This window comes from Ictalurus furcatus, chromosome 2, assembly GCF_023375685.1.
Source record: "Ictalurus furcatus strain D&B chromosome 2, Billie_1.0, whole genome shotgun sequence".
Classification (NCBI taxonomy): domain Eukaryota; kingdom Metazoa; phylum Chordata; class Actinopteri; order Siluriformes; family Ictaluridae; genus Ictalurus; species Ictalurus furcatus.
Window position 1 is genome coordinate 25,376,123 of NC_071256.1, and position 16,927 is coordinate 25,393,049.

The 16,927-nt window shown below is 37.2% G+C and overlaps 1 protein-coding gene across 3 annotated transcripts in view; it reads left to right on the forward strand.

Annotated features, from left to right (window-relative positions):
• The first annotated feature begins 1,548 nt into the window (after positions 1 to 1,548).
• Positions 1,549 to 16,927, forward strand: part of LOC128599218 (choline transporter-like protein 2) — a 30,409-nt gene continuing 15,030 nt past the window's right edge. Inside the window, exons 1-6 of one of the 3 annotated variants that reach the window (XM_053610720.1) lie at positions 1,549 to 1,683; positions 12,737 to 12,785; positions 13,562 to 13,635; positions 15,665 to 15,749; positions 15,959 to 16,043; positions 16,708 to 16,818. In XM_053610720.1, the coding sequence (XP_053466695.1) occupies positions 1,653 to 1,683; positions 12,737 to 12,785; positions 13,562 to 13,635; positions 15,665 to 15,749; positions 15,959 to 16,043; positions 16,708 to 16,818 (435 nt within the window). In that variant the 5' untranslated portion in view covers positions 1,549 to 1,652. Of the gene's footprint in view, positions 1,684 to 7,393; positions 7,865 to 12,736; positions 12,786 to 13,561; positions 13,636 to 15,664; positions 15,750 to 15,958; positions 16,044 to 16,707; positions 16,819 to 16,927 lie in introns of those variants that run through there. The other 2 variants (XM_053610711.1, XM_053610728.1) reach the window with 2 other exon arrangements.

Genomic DNA, 16,927 nt, shown 5'->3' on the forward strand with positions numbered 1-16,927 from the left:
ATGAAATAAATGTGTTGTCCGAGTAGGCCATCATTTAGTCCGTTAACACGTCTCCTCTTAGCTGGGTTTAGTCAGCGTAGATATTTAGGCATTATTTAAGGTTATTGGCTGTTTATATAATTAGACTGGATTGGTGTGAATGCACGAGGCATGATTTTGCTAGCTGTAACAGTGTAGCCTTGAGTTCATAACTTGATCTGCTTTTCTATGAGGTCGAATATACCACTATATATTGATCCTGTCATTGGGACGGCTACACTACGTGTAGTGTCTTTCCCATGATAGTGCATCGAAATCAGTATCCAGGGAATCAGTCGTCACCACATCAATAAAGCTTTTCTGGTTTACCCTCACCAATCTATGCTCAGTGCCCTGTTCATGATGAAGTGATAATAGTTTTGAACATCTGAAGGACAAATGGGATGTTCTTGAGTTAAAGTGTCACCGCAAAGGGCCTGCCTTAAATACTTACATCGATGTGGTATGTCAGTTTTTATTTTTAATAAGTGTGCAAAAAAATGTGTTGTCATAGTGGTCTGAGTGTACATTGTGGAATGAAAAATAAATTTTACCTTAAGATGACATAATAAAAAGTGAATGAATACAATCAGAATGCACAATATAGTGTTTGTGACGCAAGATAGTCCATTTTTCTCTCTTTTTCTGAAGTTCTCAGAAATCTCATTTGCTTGTACCACGATACACTTCCACAAACATGTGTTGTGCAGATCAGACTTTGCTAGATCCATCCATCCATCTTCAACCGCTTGCCCCTTTTCAGCGTCACGGGGGAACCTGGAGCCTATCCTAGGGAGCATCGGGCACAAGGCGGGATACACCCTGGACAGGGTGCCAGTCCATCGCAGGGCACGCAGGGCACACATTCACACACATTCACACACTACAGACACTTTCAGACACGCCAATCAGCCTACCTTGCATGTTTTTGGACTGGGGGAGGAAACCAGAGTACCCGGAGGAAACCCCTGCAGCACGGGGAGAACATGCAAACTCCCTTTGCTAGATCCCTGTTGTTTAAATAAAACAAGACACTCACTCACACCTGATCATCATCCCATTGATTGAAAACACCTGACTCTAATTGGATATTGGATCATTTTCCTCAATAAATAAATGACCAAGTATAATTTTTTCGTCTCATTTGTTTAATTGGGTTCTCCTTATCTACTTTTAGGACTTGTATGAAAAATCTGATCATGTTTTAGGTCATATTTCTTCAGATATATATAGAAAATTCTACAGGGTTCACAAACTTTCAAGCCCCACTATAGGGTGTGGTCAGTCTGCCAGTGTGCTTAGATTAAAACACGTGTAATACTAATGATACTTTTTCTTCTGTATTAATTTTTTTTTCTCTTCAAAAAATAAAATTTAATATAAATAAATACCAGCATACATATATATATATATTCCAAGTGTAATCTCTGTGTTTACCTCTGTGTTGCTGTAAATAGCGGAATGAGAGAGTGCCAGCGATTGGCTGATGTGGCTGTCAATAAAAACGCTTCTTCTTCTATTGGACACACAGACTTCCCTTTATAATATGTTGAATAAGTGTTTATGTCGTTAAGGCATCCTGCTGTTTCACTCTGCTGTATATTCACGGCAGGGGATTTCCACATTTTTAAAAGATGGATATAGAGGGCGAAGAGCGGAAATACGGTGAGTTAAAATTTAAATAATAAAATAACGGCGTGTACTGTAAATCAGACAGGATAAGTACTGGTTTCAGTTTCAGATTACACCAGTTAATAATGCCTCGTCATCCGCTGAAGTGTTATTTAAGAAGCCTGTTATTTAAGTTTTGTGAATCGCTTTTAATTTGATTCTGACTTGAACCAGTAAGGCTTGAACCAGTAACGTTAGCTATTTTAGTGAACTTGGTTGAGTTGAGCAGTTGTATTTACTCCCCACGCCCTCGCAGTGAGTAAAGGTCTGGTATAAAGTCGGCTTGATGTTTGAGGTTCGATATTCGCAAATTAAAGGGACCGTCTCTAAAGTTGCACACGACATTGGACATTGAATGTCAGTGGAGGGTCTGGTCTATATACAACCATCAAAATCCTAGGGATCTGAATTGCTGTCTGTAATTAAAGGGTAGCACTGAGTCTTTAAAAAAAAATTTTTTTGTGGTAATCTGATCCAGGATCTTTTTTTAAAAACTGTAGTTTGGTTCTATTTTCTGACATGGAGCTGTCGGTGTTTTAGAATAACCCTAGTGGATATACACTGCCTGGGTAAAAAAAAAAAAGGTCGCTGTTTGGATTCAAATAAGCAAATACTTCAGAGCCAATGACTGGATCATTATTGCAGTGATTAATGTTTCAGTTGACAACAATTCTTTGAACCCTGACTGATGCAGTGTGTATTTTCTCATTTTTTAAACAACCATGTCGGAAGATGTACTGTGTTTCAGAAGGAGCAAATTATTGGCCTGCATCATGCAGGGAAAACAATTAAGGAAATTGTTGAAATCACTTTAGTTGGTTTAAAGCATTATTAAAACCTGGAACTGTCAAAGTTTTTTTTTCCAACCAAATTGTGGTCGCAAAAAAAAAATCTTGAATGTTGGTGAAGTCACATCATAAAAAAATCAACAGTAGAACTCACTGCTATGTTTAATAGTGAATGTAAGAACATTTCCATGCACAATGTGACGTGAAATTACAGGACTGGGACTAAACAGCTGTGTGGCCACAATTAAGCCACTCGTTAGTGAGGCTAATCGGGGAAAAAAAAGGACATCAATTTGCTAAGGAGCATAAAGATTGGACTGTGGAGCAATGGATAAAGCTCATGTGGTCTGATGAGTCCAGATTTACTCTATTCCAAAGTGATGGGCGTGTCAGGGTAAGAAGGGAAGTGCATGAAGCGATGCACCCATCATGCATAGTGCCCACTGTAAAAGCCTCTGAGGTTTCTTCAGTTGGTTAGGTCTAGGCTCAGCAACATTATGCGGCATTAAAACGAAGTCAGCCGAGTACCTGAATCTACTGAATGAGCAGTTTATCCAATCAATGGATTTTTTCTTCCTTGACAGCACAGGCATATTCCAGGATAACAATACCAAGATTCATCAGGCTCAAATTGTGAAAGAGTGGTTCAGGGAGCACGAGAAATCATTTTCACACCAGAATTGGCCACCACAGGGTCCTGACCTTAACTCTATTGAAAGTCTTTGGGATGTACTGGAGAAGACTTTATGGAGTGATTCGACTCTCCTGTCCTCAATACGAAATCTCAGGCCAAAAATAAATGTAACTCTGGATGGAAACAATGTTGCATAAGGTTGTTGAAACAATGCCATGAAGAATGTGCGCTGTAATCATAGCTAAAGGTGGTGCAATGAAATATTCGACTGTGCAACTTTGTTTATGGCCAGGCAATGTATTTTAGAGCATTTAAAAAAATCATTTTGAGAGTAATAATTAGTATAATTCATGTACACAGTTTATTTGGCCACAAGATGTATCTAAATCAGACATCTGAGCAGCAGTGGAAAAAGCAAATCATTTGATTTTCATTTATTTGGAATGAATGTAGAACCATATGAAACCTTGAACTCTGGTACGGCTGTGTCTTTGGTCTAGATTGTGGCTTTTCTTTGGCCCTGATGGAATTCAACGTTCAGAATGTATTGATATTTTATACCCTTAATTATTATATTTTTATACATTTTATTATGCTTTTTGGAGTGTGGTGATATGTTGTTGTGGTGATTTTATTAGTAATAGAAATCTAAAATGATCGTACTGTTAATGTTATGCTATATCGACATCTAGGTGGTGTAATTTGCTTGGCAGTATGTATACAAGATTTATACAAGAGGGGGAAAAAAGGAGATTCTTTCTTTTAAAGAATTAGGAAATGCAACCTATGGTTAAATATAAACACTGAGTTTAAGTTTGCCATTGGCTAGTATTTTTGGGTTTGACTTTGAGGTGACAGCTGGAAACCTGTTTCCTGTTTTCTGTACAATTGCTCAGGCCACAGTTAGTTTTTTCTTTTTTTTTCTTTCTGTTGGCTTGAGCTGAAGACATGACATAACTGGTCTTTTTCTCTGGTTATACCGCACTCCTCCTTCCCTGCTGCCCAAAACAAAGTGAACAATACTATGGCACAAATAGCAAGGAGGTAACAAAAGGAGGCCCTAAATAAGAGAATAATTAGCACAGAAAGTGAAGCATGGGGGAAAATAAAGGCGGTATATCAAAAGTAAGAAGAAGTTTTCAAGAAAAACTTTTTCAAGAAAAACATCTCTTGGTTTTGTAACTCGCTGTGCGTGCCATGTAATATTAACCTGAACTAGTCATTAAAAGTAAATGAGAACAAAAGTACTCTATATGCAAACAGTTCAAAAACCACATTCTAGCTAAGGAGGAAGCAAGCCTTGCATGTGTAAGTAATTGCTGATCTTGCTTCGATCATGTTTCCATATCATCAGTGTAGAAATGCAACATAATGAAAATTAAACAATACAGGACACATTGTGGCACAGATGAAAGTATTAGGCCTCCCCAGTCTCCTAAATCCCATTTAACTCCTGATTAACTTGGGGCCCTGTTCATACCTGTTGTTTTTTTTTTCTTCCCCCTCCTCTCTTTCTTCGTGGGTCTCGAATGCATCTCAACTTACTGCTTGTGATCACATTTCATCAATAGGAAGGTGGACAAAATCTCACAAAAGCAACTCGGTCACTTTAAAACAAAATCCCCAAACATTAATTAAACATAAATTAATACCAAACAAAAAACAATTGTCTATATTTAGCTGTCAGATGGAATATCCTGATTAAATGGTCAGGCACTCAGAATGTTTTTGTTGCTTTTTTGTGCAGGATGTGTTCATCTAATTACGTTTCTTGTGGTTTCAACATGCTATTCTGGCCAACGAGATAATGTTTAATGCCCTTCCAAGCCTATCTGTTATTTTAAAGACCAACAACCAAACCATCATTTCAAAATTTGTTAGTAATATTTAGTCATGCCATATATTCTTTGATTCATTTATTCATCTTCAGTTGGTACAAGGTAGGAGAATTCGCCCCGATAGGACACACACACACACATTCACATACTCATTCACACTTAGGGGAAATTTAGCATAGCCCATCTGCAATCTACTTGTGGGAGGAAACCTTATTAGCCAGATTACCCAGATGAACCACAAGAGGATACAGAGAAACCATTCACTCAGACAGTAACCCGAGCTCAGAATCAAACCAGGGACCCTGGAGCTGTGAGGCAGCACCATGACTCACTGTGCCACCCCTTGTCATTTCATTAAATAATTATTTCACCAAGGTGTTAAACTTCTCAGATTATTACATATATCGTCATTGTGAAATTATAGCTGTGAGGATATTTAGACCAAGTCACTGACAGAAATAGTGAAGAAGTGAGAAGTGTGTATATGAGTAGAGAGAACATGTGGCCAGTATGCATAGTTTAATTAAAAATAATGTATTAAAAACTCTCAAACCACAGACAGATGTGTAGCAACAGTGTGGCTGGACAGTTCAAAAGTAGCTTGATTTCATGGGAAAACTGTAAACCTGGCAACACATGGTGACAAAAGAATCCTAGAGGTTGTCTGGGGTGCATCAGGACACCTTGCAGCTCGCAGGACAAATGTAACATGTCCGTCGCATCTGAGTGATTCGAATCCGAGTGATCAGATCTCAGGATGCATTTGACGCCCTTCATACCTGCATGTAGTGCTGTCCACTTGTGATGTATACCGCACATCTCTAATTTACATGAAACACCCTTATGCAGGTGTTGTGATGGCGAGCCAATAAAAGGAACGCATTTAGTCGGATATCCAGATCCGCACTGTCACCACTTTGTGGTGAGGGCTGTTTGCATTCTGCAGTTTATCTGTAACACATCAAGCTCATTTTTTTTTTTGTTTTCAAGAGAGAAACAAAGAGAATGATAAGGGAATTACTGTTTATAGCTGTTATAACGTAAGTGATAGAAACTAATTGACTTGCCATTCGTTAATTATTTAAAAAGTGTAAGTGTTGAGAAATTGCTGTGGTATAAGGATAATAAACACTTCAGGATGTGCTGGAAAATGATCAACTTCATAGTGGCACCAGGTTCGGTATAACCACACGATTGTAAGTGCGACATTGCTTTTATGCAACAGTTCTATAAACAAGAAATGAATATTGAGTAACTAACATTTCAGACATAATATGGCTAAATGCTCGGTTTATTTTCGCTCTGCCAGCAGAAATAGATCCCGAAGAAGCTACAATCACTTTATAGCCTGTCGGCTAGCTAGCTCATTTTTGTACATTACTGTTAAAGGTGTTTCTTGTGAAATTGGCACTACTTTTTGACATCATATTTTAAGCCAAACATTATATTCCTGAATAGCATCTCTTATTTATCTGAACACTACTGTAGGAACAGTTTCAAACTAGTGATGTGTCGTTCATGAACAGTTTGTTCATTTTCGATCCACTGCATTCAGCCTATGAGGCAGTCACGGGTTGAATGAATGACTCGAACCTGAAGACTCGAGAGGTGAACTAATCAGTTCTGTTTCCGGGGAACAGATGTGACAAATGTGATGTGACAAAATAACGACTTGGATCGGCAGGTGACGTGAACTAACACGGGTTCCCAAACTTTTCCAGGGCAAGGCCCCCCAAATGGCATTAACATTTGACCAAGGCCCCCCTTTTGCAAGATGTCTTTAAAACCCATTAAAAATATACTTCTGAATATATCCTTTTTTTATTATTAATAATTACATCTTACATCTTTACATTACATTAGGAATTGATTGTGTGTGTGTTTGTCTGAGCGTGAGAATTTATTTTTCGCACCAAATTGTTGAGGCCCCCGGGCGCCCCCTGGCGGCCCCCACTTTGAAAACCACTGAACAACAAACTGCAAATAACAAACCGCACCGCCTGAAGACCTAATGCTAAGCTTTTATTTAATCATTTGTTTCTCACAATTCGGCCTTGGTTGCACTAGCCTATAGTTTATTTTTTCTTCCAAATGCGATCAACATTAGCGTGAGTCCTAGATGTGTTCGTGAATTTTACATGTAACATTTTAATTATATTCTGCTGAAATGAACAAAATGACTCGAAAAAGATTCGTTCATTTTTCTGAACTAGATTCAAAGAGCCGAATCAGTAAAATGATCCGGACTTGCCATCACTATGTCGAACTAGCAAATGGAATTTTACTTGGAAAACACGGACGAGCGGAGTGATACATGTAGTGAAACGCCCAGGAATATAGGCGTGCTTGGAACTCCGCTCGACCAATCAAACTCATGGATTTAATTAGTGGAACTAACTGTTGGGTAAAACTCTGGGACACTACGAAACTATTTTAAAACGTTTTCTCTCTGGGTACCTATACGTTGGGGGTCGGCCAGTTTCTAATAATATTTGCACCCTTACACACTCTCGCTTTCATTAGGGAGACGGAAAACCTATGTTAAACTCTGGGTTTATTTCTTTTATTTTTTTTAAAAGTGCAACCCAAGAGAAACTAACAAACGGAATTTGGCTGTGAGCGCGCTTATTTCCGGTTAAACCGGTTCCCCACATTGAGGGGAGAGGCTGGGTTCAATATCGCGCATTACACCACTGAAGAGGGAGTGAGCTTCTTGCAGATTTGTCCACAGTAGTTTTCTGACTTTATCACACTGTTTAATACAGTAGCAAGCCGTTTCGGACGTCAGAGGCGCTCATAGCTCCAACAAGTTGAAACGAGAAGCCAAAATCCTGAACGGAGCGCCGAGAGTTGGAGTCGACTCTGGAAAAACAAAAGCCACAAAATGCCGGAGGAGGATCATTACGGAAAGCATGGTAATGTCCAGTCAGAAAACCCTGTCCTGACTTTACTTCAGCAGATGTAGTGTTGGTTTGGTGTCTGTTTTCATTTTTGTTTTTTTAAAGCAAAAGTCAGAGTAGTACTGTTGTTGTTGTGGCGCTTTTCTCTACTTTACTGTAAACAAAACAATGCTGTTATTATAGCTGAATCTATTTTTGTTCAAGTTTCATTTCTCCTCCTTAATGATTTTGGCTAGAGTATAGTTTAGTTAGCTTTTGTGGGTTATTGACGATATCTATAGTTTTATAGTGCTGTTTTTACAGGAGTTAGTGTTTGGGTCTGTTCTGCACTACATGGCTGCGTCTTGTTTTGGCAGAAGATGGCATTACCCTAGATAATTATCAAGTCGAAATGCTATAAGAGAAATGTTAAGTGCTCGAGTTAGTACTATTTGAACCAGTGTGCTGGTAACGTGTGTTTATGACCTTTATGCAAACCGTAGGAGTTGTTGTGCTTGCTAATGCAGTTTCTTCCCTGGTGTACATCAAGGCTCCACCCTTTCATTTCCCTGCATGCTTACTCACAGTACACAAAGCTAGTCTTGGGAAGGAGTTACTCATAAGACGCCATTAAAAAGTTCAAAGAGCTCATGCTTCTTGTTTAGATATGTCCTGAGTTAAAAAAAAAGTACGGACATGTTAATATCTAAATTACTTGACGTGTTCTGACAGTGCACATAGGAATGCATATATAAGTAGCATGGAGGACCATATGCTAGAATATTCTAACCTGCTGAAAAATATGATACTAACCCTCATAGACTTTGTAACTGTTTTTTAGTAGAGCTGCACCGATGTATTGGCCGATAAAGGCAATTTTTCCCGCTGTCTGCGGACAGTTTAAAAACATCTGATGATCAGGGTCAATTATATCCTGTCAATCAAAAGAGGGCGGGAAAATTCGTGCTGTGTGTAAATATGTCTCATGTGGAATGACAACAAAACTGCAGTTTGTAAACTTTGTAATCTCTGCACCGCTGAAATTTTACACAGAACGCTGCAGCAGTGAAGCGGGAGTTTCATCTTAGAGTCTATAGTTTTTTTGCCGAGCTGCTCGCGCTGAATTAAAACGCCAGTACACTGTTGAAAGATTTAAATGAAGATGAGTTGACAAAGTATATATTGCACAGAAAAATGTATTTGTAGAGTAGTATTTCATATCCAGTTAATGTTAATATAATAACTTTTTTATATATTATATTACCAGTTTGATGTTCAGTGATAAAGTAGAAATGCTTTTGTTTGTTGTGAGTGAATGTGAGACTAACAGGGTTTTTTTTTTTTTTTTTTTTTTTTTAAAAAGGATTCAGTCGATTAATTCTGTTAATATGAATTAATACCATTCATTAAGTTAAGAAATCTTAATTTAATCCTCAGAATTTAGATAATGTTAGTGTAATGTGTTTTCTGTTTGAGACCGGTTACTGTGAAACAACTTGTTGAAATGGAGAGAATAAAGTTTTTATTTGCATTTTTTTTTCAGAATTGTGGAATTAATTATTATTCATTTAAAGGAAAGCATAAAAGGCAGAACTATCGGTTATCGGTATCGGCCGATATCACTCTGAATAATCGGTTATCGGTATTGGGTGTGAAATTTAGTATCTGTGCATCTCTAGTTTTTAGTAGTTATAACGGGAGTTGTATTGGTTTGAGTGGAAACTGTAATGGTCCCTATGGGTCCTTGGTCATACTGGTAATTTGTTGCCTTCTATTGGTGGCATGTTATGTCTAGTGGATACAAATAATGGTAATGGTTAGCAGATGGTTTGTAGTGGTATTTGTAGTGGAAACCATTAGAATTAGATGGTTTCTATAGTTATTTTTCCGCAGGGTATAGGTGGCGTACACTTAAGTGTCATTTGGTGACGTTAAAAACCGCTAAGCAAGAATGGCAGTGCCATGGGTAGAAGATAAGATTAGACCACATAAATGGTTTTTTAAAATGACCATTTACCATAAAACAATTAATTAATTTAAAAAATAAAATAAACAGTTGCTTGATTCCTCACATTAACTAACTAAAATCCAGTAATTAAATGCATAATCTCAAATGATATCTACAGAGATTCCTTGCAAAACGGATATTGGGATATAATTGCACAGTAATCTGTCGTAAAATGGGTTTTAAGATAAAATGACACAATCAGCATCAAATGTTTAATAGCCACTGAGAACTCTCACTAATTGATTTTCGAAACAAATTAAAAAAAAATTATAGACCAGGAATATGGGAAGGTTCACAATAACGGTAGAAATCAAATTTTGTTCCGACAGACCTTATTTATATGTGCAGTTGTGAACGTGCTTTGTCTAATGTCTGTTTCATGTTAATACCTTTACCGGAAGACGTGTCTGAAAAGTTTTGATTTTATCGGACATTTAGAATTTTTACCGGTCAAAAGGCTAAATCGGGACGCCCTCGCCTTACTTTGTGGTTCTCTGCAGGAGTTTTACAGATGCACACACCACACACAAACAACATTCTCTCAGCCTGGCTGCAACAAAAATATCACTCCAGGCCTAGCCCACCACTTGTGACAGCCCTGTTTAATGTTTCTGAATGGTTACATAGCTGGACAAGCTTTGTGCAGGTTTCTGTAATTATTATAATAACAACAACTTTATATATTTGAAACTTTGGTTAATAGGACTTTAAAATGGAGCACTACTGCATTTGCTGGCAAACCTCTATCATGAGGCATATCATGTATTGTGACAATGTCTATATGAATTGACATTGGTTTTTGAAACGTTTCCCACCCTAATAGTGCACATTGCTTGTTAAATGGCTCGAAACTCTGGAAATGTTAAGGCTTTTGCTTGACCTTTATCACATCTGATGCATTGTGTTCAAGACTGGTGGGTGTTGAGACTATGGTATAAACATGTAGATGGCTGTGGGTGGGATATGACTCAAAGCTGCAATATAATCCCTTTACAGATGGCATTTTAGCAGCCGCCTGTCTAGTCATCGAGCTGGAATGTCTGCTGTCAGTTGCGTTGGGACTGACTGTAGACCGATATGTGCTTCTTAAAGGCTGATGAAGGTTGTTTTACCTTTTTTAACTTGAGTGAAAGTATAGGTATAGGTAGTATAAGTATTATTTGGATAATAAAGGTTTGTCTGTTGTGCTTTGTTTGTCTGTCTCTTTGTAAAAAATAACACAAGCATGCATGAAAAAAGGTGTATATTTTATACCATTACCTGCTTAGTTAGCATGTAACTTGGCATCAAAAAAGACCGGAACACCTGAAAATGTACACTACACATGATACATCAATCATGGACAATTAAATACTGCATAGATTTCAAATCTAGGAATTCAAACTTACCATCTCACGTTATGTCACACACAACGTTCCGGTCTCGTCCAGCTGAGCTCACCCGACATGTAACCAAAATAACAACTAATTGGTTTGTTTCCCTTACGTTGAAATGACGTTGATTTCATTTCAGTGAAACATTATGCTTTCAACATATTTTCAAATTGGTTTTTAAACTTATTTTACACTTCAAAAAATAAAGCAAAATTAATTCTGTTCTCAATTTGCTTCGGTTTTTCATAAACAAACCAACACAAAGTACCGCTAAGAATACCGTTAAAGTACCGGATCGATAAGCAGAATCGGTAAGAGTGGTAATACCGTTAAAACCTTAACGATACCCATCCTTAGTCCATGGATGTATGTCAAACTGCACGCAATAACTGTGACCAAAATATTAATTTTGAATAAATGTTGTTTGATGCTCTATTTAGAAACAAAAGTAATTGTGTTTTTTAAGATTGGAGTAACTGTAACAGGGTTAGAACATATAATTGTATATAAATGTAAGAAGTGTTTACATTTACAGAATAAAGTAACTGTGTTCAGTACAATGTGACTGTGTTCAGATGAATGAATGTGTGTTTCTGCAGAACATTCAAACTCTTACCAGTTAACACTTAGTTTGAGATTTTCTTTTTTTTTTTTTTTTTTTTTTTAAGCATTTTTAATATAGTGATTTAACTTCTGCTTTAAAGCTTGTGGACAATCAGTTGTTGGTTTTTTTTTTTGTTTAAAAAACCCCCAAAAAACCTTTGCACTGTGTATAGCGTAATCAACATAGATACATTTAATACCTTTTTCATAGCCTTCAATTTGCTTAATGATTGAAGGACAACACTGGGCAAAATGTGGAGAAAAAAATTGACTTTTTTTTTTTTTGGATTGTACTTTTAAGAATTTTAACAATGTAGTATGGCATAAGGATATTAAGTGTTTGTCAACCACTTTTATTTATTTATTTGTTTATTATTATTATTATTTTTTAAATCAGACACCCAAACTAATAAGTGTAATCTCAGTGTGACCAGTAGACCAATGAAGTCAGTTGATGAGAGGGGGGAAGTGATGTAGTGTGTGCCACTACATACTTTATAACTTGGACAGACTAATTATTAATGAAATTTGTTGCAATCTATTTTTAGTATTGAATTTTTTCTATTTTGCTGCCTAGTGGCTGTGGACCACTTCACCACTTTAGATGATTTTGTGCTGTGATGTCTCCAGAAACTAAATTATACAGCTAGCAGGCCTGAGGCTATAACCGATGTGTTCACAAGCTGTGTAGAGCAAATGAGTTAGATCATCAGTAACAATCGGAGAAGCAAATTGTGATTGACAGACTTTTCTAAGGTCATGTCTCTAAAATCTGTTAATTAGATTTTTTTTGTTGCTTTATTTCTGTAATATCTCATATGTTAACATGTTTTCCATTATAAGCAAAATGCCCTGCCATTCCTGGTTACAGAATTGTTCAATAATGTAATCGATTGAATCATCTGTTTTGTTTTGTTTTCACAGGTGAACCCAGAAAATATGACCCCACCTTCAAAGGACCAATCCAAAACAGGTAAGAAACAAGCTTGGTTTAAAAGCTGTGTTATTAACAGGCAGTGCTAATCGTGTCCGTGCTGTTGTCAGTTGTATTGAAACTTTTCAACAGTTTGTCCATATTTGTACAACATCTCCGACATCCCAGATTAGGGGTGTGAAATTGCTAACATTTTACAGGCATGGTAACCTTCCCTGGGTTACTTGCATGCTAGTGGATATAGCTTTGAATTATGTGAACAATGCTGCTTGTGTAGCATCTGAAATGTTTACTAGGAGTGTAACACAATGCCTTTATCTGTATTTGTATAGTGTTCCAGATTGTGTATTGAAACCTAAAGAGGGCGTGGCTTAACCCGGAAAGTAGAAATACCAGCAGTGGTTTTAATCGTGCTAACAAATTTTGTTGGTTCCATTTCCCAATGTCAACAAAGTAGCAGCATAATTGATACCAAAATGACCCAGACCAGGAAGTTTCTAAGGGCAAGTAATTCATGTTGAACAAATATCCAAATGGTTGCTTATGACCACGTGAAAGGGAGAAACTCCCTGCTCATGTAGTGTTTAGATACTGTTCTGATACACATCTCTAATCTCACCCAGATGTCCTGTGATCCTTTCTGGCAAGCTTTAAAAAAAATTTAACAAGCGAATAATGTATTCATATGTGTATCCCTAGTGCATACACATAAGCATAGTTCTGTGCCAAATATAATGCTTGTCTAAGGCACATGTTGTTTTGTTCCCTTTCCACTTTGAACTGAACTGTATAGAATTGTGTGCTCTCCTTTACAGAGGCTGCACAGACATTTTTTGCTGTATTATTTTCATCCTGGCCATAATTGGATATGTCGCTGTGGGAATACTAGGTGAGTCATTGCCTTGTTTAAAGCATCTTGTTTTTAAAGGCAAGAAAAACGTCTGTATTCATGGTCTTTCATATTCGTGTCTTTACCTGTGTGTAGATAAAGGGAGGGGGAGACAAAGTGTAAGTAGGTTTATGTAATTATGGTTTTAAACAGTTCATTGTGCAAACATGGGCCCATTATCTAAGTGAATATAGACCTATATAATTAGCTACTAGGGGAAAACTGTGTAAACTGAAATCACATGCCTTCATGCACAAGGAAAACCACTGTAATTAGAAAGCTGCAGACCTCTTTGTGGGCCATCTTCAAGTAGGGATGCACCGAAATTTTGGCCACCGAAAATGGCATTTTCGTTTTTTGGCCAAAAGAGGGGGGAAAAAGCCGTCGTTATGAGCTGAAAATATGTGCACGGGAAATGATACAGGTGGCGCTGGAGGGAATGAGTGCATCAGCTGAAGGATCGATGCGCTACACAGAGCAGAGTGTGCCAGAGAAATGGGTACGTACTAGCGGTGAGGCGCAAACTAAACTCCTTTAGTTTCTGACGTGCTTAATGAGATCCTTCATTAAACTAAATAAAGCTACGTGTTCCATTGCTTGCACGGATTGCACGCAGGTATTTATCTTCTCCAAGCATCAGCGCAGAGCATGAGAGTATTCAGTGCAATACCTCATGTTCTTGAGAAGAGAGGAGAGAACCGTATCTCCTGTCAGAAAGCTGAGCAATTTTTGTCCTTGAAGAGAAACCTGCCACTTTTGCTTAAATAGAAAACAGTCCAATTTGCTATGTATATAGCAATTACGTTAAAATTCCCGTAGCCCTGCAAAACTTTGCTCTTGATTTGATCTGTTGTTTACAGTTTGAGGTTGGTTTTAGTTCTGTTGTTGCTGTTTCGCACTGTTCTTTTGCACAATAGTCTTTAATTAATGTGGAAGTACATTTACACAAACAGAATAGAGTCCTAGTTCATTAGTTGACTGCTGTTTTGCATATCAATAATTTTCTAGAACGTTGTTATTTGGATAATTGGATTTAAAAAAAAATTGATCGTTACAGAACTGAATGAAGAATAATATATTTAATATTGTTTTTTTGTTTTGGTGTGTTAATTTCAATAAAAGTGTGATCGTTTTATTGGTTTATGGTTTTTCAATTCAGATTCATTAAATTCATGAAATTAATTAAAAAGTCTAATATCAACACAATTATACAAACTACATTAAAATGTGTTTTTAAAAAATCATTTTCGGTTTCGGCCCAGAATTTTCTTTTCAGTGCATCACTATCTTTAAGTGATCATGGCTACCAATTTTTTTTTTAAGCCAGTTGTAATTGTATCAGGAAAATAATAAAGAGCAGATATCACTATTAATTAATCATTTGTGGCCTATGTTGCCTTGTTAGCTAGTGTAAGGTTAGCAGAATTGGAAGGATTAATAGAAGTACTCATGGCTATTGAGGAGTAATTCGTTTACTAGGCACAATTACAGTCACTGAATTTAATTTTCATATGATTCACACTTCTGTTTAAAGAACTTAATCTTGCCAGTTGTCACTGGCAATTTTTTAGGTTCAGTGAAAATGTTAATGAAGGCAGATCAGTTCCTGGGCTTCCATTATTTCATGTTAAGGGTGCTGCAAGGCTCAGTCTGCTTGTTGTGGAAACAATCCTGTGTATAGGTTTGGGTGGACGGAGGCTTGATGGCCTTAGTGCAAACTAAATTAGTCACTGTAGTGCAAGTTAAGTCTCATTCGCTTCCGTTCTCCAGTCTACAGATACAAGAATACAGTAAGAGATTCCTGTGCCAGCCACAACAAGCCTGCCACAGGAAACTGTCTGTAGTATTGTATATTCAAACCTGTACAGACCATGTCATGTCTTGCTCCAAGCTTGAATACTTTAGGCACCTCATATTTATCCCCGTTCATGGTTCATTTTCTTACAACACTCTTATGACCTGGATTGTATAAGAACATCATGTTGTGTTTGTGCAGTCAGTACTCATCGTTTCCTCTTCTCCTCTCCAGCATGGTCCCAGGGTGACCCTAGGAAGGTGATCTACCCCACAAACAGCAGAGGGGAATTCTGTGGTCAAGCTGGAACTGATTTGGAGTGAGTTGAATTGCAAGATATCAGAATGTCTTCGTGTTTAATGCTAATCTTTAAATTTTTAAACGCATGGAGAGTGAATATGATGTAAACGATTATAGATACGCAAAAAGCTTTTTATTTATTCATCTGCATGGCACTTGTTTCTGGCAGCCCATTGTATGTGTATATGAATAATTTATGCATTGTATTTTGTGGTGTTTGTGAAACAGGAAAAAGCCCTACCTGTTCTACTTTAACATCCTGAAGTGTGCCAGTCCTGTAGTCCTTCTAGAGTTCCAGTGTCCCACCACTCAGGTACATGTCCTTGTTCATTCTGTCCACCTTTGCTCTTACTGACTGATTGCTTGATATAAATATGCTTGATTAAATAATGTATTGGTAAATGAGTCAATGCATAAAAATTGAAAATGTTAAGTACAAGTAAACTATTGCTGCTGAAGCTTCATTGTAAGGGGTAGATTTGTAAAAAAAAAAAAAAAAAAAAAATCTGGTGAAGCAAACAATTCAATTCTAATACTTTTTAAATCTTTGGATCTTCTAACCTTTTATTGATCTATTATACCTATAGAAGAGTCGCCTTGTGCAGGTTATGACTTGGATGGAAAAAGCAATACAAGAAATTCGTATATGCCTCTTTGTAATGACTATTTAGCAAATAAGCTATTGAATTATGTCATCTATTTTTAATCTTGTTTTACTTTTAGTGCCAAGTGTGAGTTTATGCTTCTTTAAACATATGCAAAATAGAATAAGCAATGATTGTTGCAACTCTTTTATTCATCACAGTGTGATGAATGTCAGATTATTAGTGTGTTTAATTTTTGCCATAGTATCATTTTGGTACTTTGAAAATGCAGTTGGTATCATGTTAGGGTGGTGTGACAACCCTAGCTTGGAGTAAGCGCAGTCAGTAACCAGAAAACCAGGCCTAACTGTGCATTTATCTCTTCATTTCTAGATTTGTGTGGAGAAATGTCCTGATCGATCCCTTACTCTGTTAAATGCCAATGTTAATTCCAAAGATTGGGCTTACTACAAAACCTTCTGTATAGGAGACCCAGGCAACATGGTAAGTGGAACATGAAGGTTAAAAAAAAAGTATCAAAGCTAAATTTTTATTTACCTTTTTCTGCCTACTTATATGCCTGCCTGCCTGTCTCTTTGTCTGCCGCCATTTT